Below are 6,000 nucleotides of genomic sequence, written 5' to 3'. Positions count from 1 at the left end.
CTTGGATATTCTCTCCCTACCTCCTAACAGTTTTTGTGGAAAGGACACCTTTTCTTGAAGAGTGGCTTTTATTTCCTAATTTGAAATTATCTCTTACCTCCTACCACAACATCTAAAATAACAATAAACATTTATTAAACTTACTATGGGGTAATATGTTAAGTATATGAGTATAAAAAGACAAAACAAGGTCCTTGACCTCAAAAACCATACATTCCAATGAGAGAGGTAACATGCAAATTTAGAATTTTTAAGGTTCTTTAGACTTCTTCCAGTCAATAATGCACTGCTAAATTTTGGAGCCTAATTACTGGTCTCTTCAGTTGATATTCAGGTCAGATTCAAAAAGCCTACTAGAGGATTTATAGCATGCGGATGAGAATTACACAGGATGAAAAAGCATATGTGGATATATACACACATATAGCACATTGCTATACTATATATAGTATATATTATACTCTATACTCTAAGATGCTGTAGGGATACAGAGAAGGCAAAAATGCCTTCCTTTAGGAATCTGAGACATGTTCCCAAATCATTCTAATACAACATATAATTGTCTAAGTATAATGAATGAAATGTACTAGGAGATGGTGGTTTTGAAATATGGACTGGAAAAATCACACTAAATTACCTTTAGCCTAGGTGTCTGGAGTGGACATGACAGTAGATTTGGGATTTCTTGGTATTCTTAATCCTTGGTTACCAAATCCTATCAGTTTAATCTATGATATATCCATTTCTTTCTTTAATAATAATTTGATATTATTTAATATTTAATAAATGTTAAAACATTAAAAATCAGTATTTATTTAATAATTTATAGAATGCTTACAATATACAGGTACTTTACAGATATCTCATTTGATTCTCACAACATTCCTGCTGCTATAGGTACTGCTACTACCCTCATTTTACTGATAAAGAAACTGAGGCAAAGAGACTTGCCTAGGATCACCAAAGATAGTGTTTTTGAGGCTGCATTTTAATTCAGGTCTAATTCCAGACCCAGTACTTTATCCAATTCAGGCCTAGTACAAGCTTTTGTTAAGCTTTTCTTAGATTAGTATTGTAGTCTAATTTGGTCTTCTGCTTCCAGTCTTCTTCCCAGTTAATCTTCTATATGTAGACTGTCTCTCTTTTTCCATATGTGCATATAAATATACATGTTACATTTGTGTGTAGATAGATCCATTAGATATCCCAGCTATTATCTGCCAGATTAATCATATTAATCCTCCTGGATCTAATGTCACTTATCTGCCTAAAAAATCTTCCAACAGTTCCTCCAATCTAGGAATACCCGAATACTCTCTGGTATCCAATCTGATTATCGCTCCACCTTTATTTCCTGTTACTGCCCATACTCTCCAAAATCCAGCCAGACTCTCTATATCTCGATCCCAAAGACTTCCTAATCCCGATTCCCTACACCTAGAAAACCTTTCTCCTCCCGCCCCCCCCCCCCCATCCCAGCTTTGCCTTTGAATTGTTGCATCCTTGAATTCTTTCCTGAAAAAAAAAAGCCATCTCTTCAAGGAAGTTTCCCACTGGTCGGCCTCCCCTATGATCTTTCCCCTATAACTCACATAACATCTTGCTTTGTCCCTCTCTCGATGAAGTTAATAAGGCATATGACCCAGTGTTTGCACATGTGCACTCTAGAACTCGAGCGAGCTCCACTAGGGCAAAGGTTATGTGTCCAAACTTTCCACACACACAGGTCTAAGGTCTAAGTAAATTCGGGTGGAATTTAAAGCCCTGGAGTTGCTTTTTGTTTAAATTTGGGGTTGCCCCTTGAGTGGATGAAAGCTAATAGGGAGGGTGTGGAGACTTCTGGGGGAAGAGTGCACACATGCGTGTTTACTCTCCCTCCCAGCCCATTTCTCTCCTTCCTCTCCAGCCTCTGGCTCTCTCCACCAGAAGCCTCCGGCGGCACCTTTAGCACTTGCACACTTGCCCCGCCAGGCTTCAGGACAGACGCTTTCCTCCTCCACGGCTGCGCTGAGCACGCAAGCTCATGAGACGAAGTCTGAAGGATTCCCGCAGATCTCGAGGCGCGCCCCGCCCCAACCTCACGCGCGGCTCCGAAGGCGCGCGCCCGGATGCCCTTCCCCCCACTCCCTTAGCGCGTACCCGGCCACCTCCTTGGCTGCCATGTGAGGGGTCCCGCCAGCCAATGAAAGCTCTCGGCAGGCGGGCTCGCCCCGCCCCTCTCCCCTCCGCCTCCTGTGGCAGTTTGAAGTGACTAATTTCTGTCATATGACTGTGACACCAATGGGGGCGGCGGCCGCTGGGCGGAACTAGATGCTCCGCGGCTGCTCTCGCTGCTCTCCGAAGGGGCCCAGGTCCCCGTAGCCCCCTTCCCCGTACACATCTTGCCACTTGTGAGGCCGCTCGGAAAGGGCCAGTGCCCCTTGGTCCCGCAGCTCTTGAGCTTGGCGCGGCTAGATCTGACCCAGCCAAGATGCCCCCGACTCTCTTCCAGAAGCTGTTCAACAAAAGGAGCGGGCTGGGCTCTCCCGGCCGGGACACCCGGGACCCCGACTGTGTGTGCAGGTAAGGGCGGTGTCCTCGGCTTGCTCGCAGCCTTGCTCGTCCCTTCCCCCCGTGTGTCCTCCCCGTCCTCGGCGTGGGAGCGCAAAGTTGAACACCCGTGACTGTCCCGCCTCTGGCCCTCTGCCGCTTCCCTCCCGGAGCCGGAACTTGGTCTGCCCGGGTCGGTCGCTTTGTCCCCGCTGGGGCGCGAGATTGTGGGGTTCCCCCTCCCCCTTTCAACTTATGGCATTCGCTGAGGTAGGTTGGCCGGGTGGGTGGCCAGGAGGGAGGATGCTCTATCTGCGGGTCAGCCCTCTGGCCCCACCCCCACCTCCACCTCCACCCCCACGGCCCAGTCACCGATTGTTTCTTTAGGTCCCCCACCCCCTCCACGAGGTGCCTGCAATGGCTGAGGTACTGGGCAGTTGGTATTTTCATCACCTTCCTGTTTGCAAAAAAAAGTTGAGTGATTGCCGAAGCAGAAGGAGTCTTGCAGTTACTTCTACCAACAAGCTCTGCTTCCTTTGAACCTGCCTGTTTATATCGATACTCCTTTCTGTCGGTGTAGGAAGTTCTCTCTCCTTCTCCCTTACCCTTCCCTTGCTTGCTAACTGGTGTTTTCCTGTTAAAGATTTGGGGTAAATTTCAATAAAATTAAGGAGGGAGTGGTCAAAGAGGAAGCGGGGAGGTGAGAGATGGAACCCAGATACGCTTCTCTTGTCTTTCTTGGAAATCGAAGTTGTGAGGGTGTTATTTGACTGAGCGACCTTAACGTTATAGAAGAAGAAATGTAAAATGCATAAGTTGCCAATAGCAGTATAAGGTTACTACCAATTCTGTCATGATCTAACCACAACAGAATTGAATCTAGTAATCCAAACACAATACTGTTAATAAAAAGAACTTTTGCTTCAGAACTCACTGATCAAGAAGTTCTGTAAAGCTGGTTGAGAAAGTCAGTTAAAAAAAAAAAAAAAACAACCACCCAACTTTAGAATGGTTAATACCAGTTTAGAACAGGGGAAAGGCATAAGAAGGAAGAGAACAAATGTTTATTTAGCACCTAGTATGTGTTAAGCGCTTTATAAATATTATCTGTTTTAGAAATGAGTTTTTATTCTGAGCAAAAAATAAAGGACAATTTTATTTATCTTAACGTTTAAGAATATTAATTGGTAGCATTTGTTATGTCACATTTTAAGAAAATAGAGTTCTAAACATCTTGAAAGTATGTATCGACATAATACAATTTTCTGTCATTGTTTTCCCCATTTGCCGACAAATCTCTTGCTGTACTCTGTTTTACTCTTAAAAGTTTCTATAGTACCTTCCCTTTAAAATAAAATACAAAATATTTTTTAAAAATTACATTTGCAATATCCATTGACACAAAGTTGAAAATGGGAAGCAGGCTAAAAAAGTAATCTGGATGGACATATTAATATCAGGCAACTGTCACAAATCTTTTTTTATATAGATGCCTTAAAAATCATATTTATGTATGAAAAAACACATGCATAATACTTTAGCAATGGCTAATAAATGCCTATTTAATTGAATTGAATAATAATGTTGGGTACAGATTTTTATTTGGGACCTATTGCTCAAAGTTTTTTATGGCTGCTAAGAATTCTTCCCCCATCCCCCGTTTTCTTTCAAGAATTCATTTTCCCATATAATCTGAATTTTCTTACTATATTGAAATTTTAAAAAGCATGAACTTCATTTAAGGTTCAGATTGTAACTTTCAGTCTAAAGCTACAGCCACTTCTATCTCAAGTTCATTTTTTTTCCTGAGCTATTTTCAGGCTTAGCCATGGCAAACTCACTGGAGGAAAGATAAGACATTATAAAAGTTATATAAAATTTTACAAAACCAAAACTCCATGATGCCTTCTGTGAGCACCTTATCTAAAGTGATCTCTAACTTTTATTATACTATTCCAAATGCTGTTTTGTAATAGATGTTTCTTTGGGGTTCTAAAACGACTGCCAGGCCTGCAACAGGGAGATCCCGCTTATATTTCAGGATTTCTTCTTTACCTAAATCATATATTCACCAAAAACTTGAGGGAAGTCTCCATTACCAGCCCAAAAGTTTTCTACCAATTTCTCTAGCACATTGGACTCTGTATAATGCATCTATAATGGGGGGAAAAGAGGGAGAAGCAACCTTCATCCACTTACCATGACTAAAAAACAGTCTCAGTCAAGTATCTGCCAGAGTCATAATCCTACCATTGAAATCCTTAGTACAATAGGGCCAAGCTCCATTCCATCGAGTAAGACCTTGGCTGTCTTCTATACTAGAATGAATACTTCCTTACCTCTGGTGCATCATAAATGCTTGTTGACTGTTGACTAACCTCTGCCTCCTTCCTTTAGAATTTAGCTTAAGCACTATCTTCTATATGAACTCTTTCCTTATCTCCCTAGTTGCTAGTGCCTTTTTCCTCAAAATTATTTATGTGTATGTTTATATATGTAAATATCTTTTTCTACACTAAGTTCCTTAAGAGAGGAACAATTTCACTTGTGTCTTGGTATCTCTCTCCTAGCTTAATCTCTGGCATTAGTAGCTATCTAATAAATGGTTGTAGATTGTTTGGGGTCTCTTATAGGCTGTCCTGATCAAGAGCCTGATTTTCTTCCCCACAGTACCAGCCTTTGGCTGGTCTCTGAAATCTCTCCTTTAAGTCTTTCCTTCCTCACTTCATTCTTTTCTACCACTCTCCCCTCAGATTTTGCTTTATTTTAGCGTACCTGTGATGTTACCTAACTTTTAAATCATAAATTATTCTCTAATTTTCCTTCTTTTCCCAGCTGTTAATGGGCATCTTGCTGGGTAAAGAACATGCATATTTCAATTAAGGTAATGTATCTTTTACTCCCCAGTCCAAAGTTTGTGTCCTTGTCAGTGACCATACCATAGGTGTCTAGGAACAGTCTGGCTACATCTGTGAAATTCAAGTTTACTCCTGTAGAGATACTAGTAATATCATTTACTTGATTTTCATGGTTCTAATAGCTACTTTGGGTTACATTTCTTATCTCCTATCTACCTCTGTCCAGAAATGATAAACAACTTTGTATTGTGAACAAAACTTTATATGTGGGTAAGTGTTCAATAAATAAGTTAAAGTGTTAAGTAGATGAAAAATAATTCTTATTCAGACACCTAAAATATCATATTTCTGTTCAAAAATCTTCAGTGGTCTGAAATCATACCATTTGAAGTAACAAGGGCAATGAGGAAGATAATTCAGGGTCAAGAAGGACTTTTGGCAGCTCAAATTGAATCATATAAGATACATCTCTATTCAGCTTTATGCATATAAGACCAGGTCTTCATCCCAGCTTGCTAGTCAGTTTTATCATAAATACTTGTGGCACCACAAAAAGACGTTTGTGAAGAGATGTGGAGGCTTATGTGTGCTTGGAATTGTGGTGTGTGTGTGT

The 6,000-nt window shown here is 41.2% G+C and overlaps 1 protein-coding gene across 2 annotated transcripts in view; it reads left to right on the top strand.

Annotated features, from left to right (window-relative positions):
* The first annotated feature begins 2,389 nt into the window (after positions 1-2,389).
* Positions 2,390-6,000, top strand: part of FNIP1 (folliculin interacting protein 1) — a 115,442-nt gene continuing 111,831 nt past the window's right edge. For both annotated transcript variants that reach the window (XM_051978212.1, XM_051978213.1), the window contains exon 1: positions 2,390-2,562. In XM_051978212.1, the coding sequence (XP_051834172.1) occupies positions 2,471-2,562 (92 nt within the window). In that variant the 5' untranslated portion in view covers positions 2,390-2,470. The remainder of the gene's footprint in view (positions 2,563-6,000) is intronic.

Source organism: Antechinus flavipes, chromosome 2 (genome assembly GCF_016432865.1).
Source record: "Antechinus flavipes isolate AdamAnt ecotype Samford, QLD, Australia chromosome 2, AdamAnt_v2, whole genome shotgun sequence".
Lineage (NCBI taxonomy): Eukaryota > Metazoa > Chordata > Mammalia > Dasyuromorphia > Dasyuridae > Antechinus > Antechinus flavipes.
This window is presented reverse-complemented; position numbering and strand designations above follow the sequence as displayed.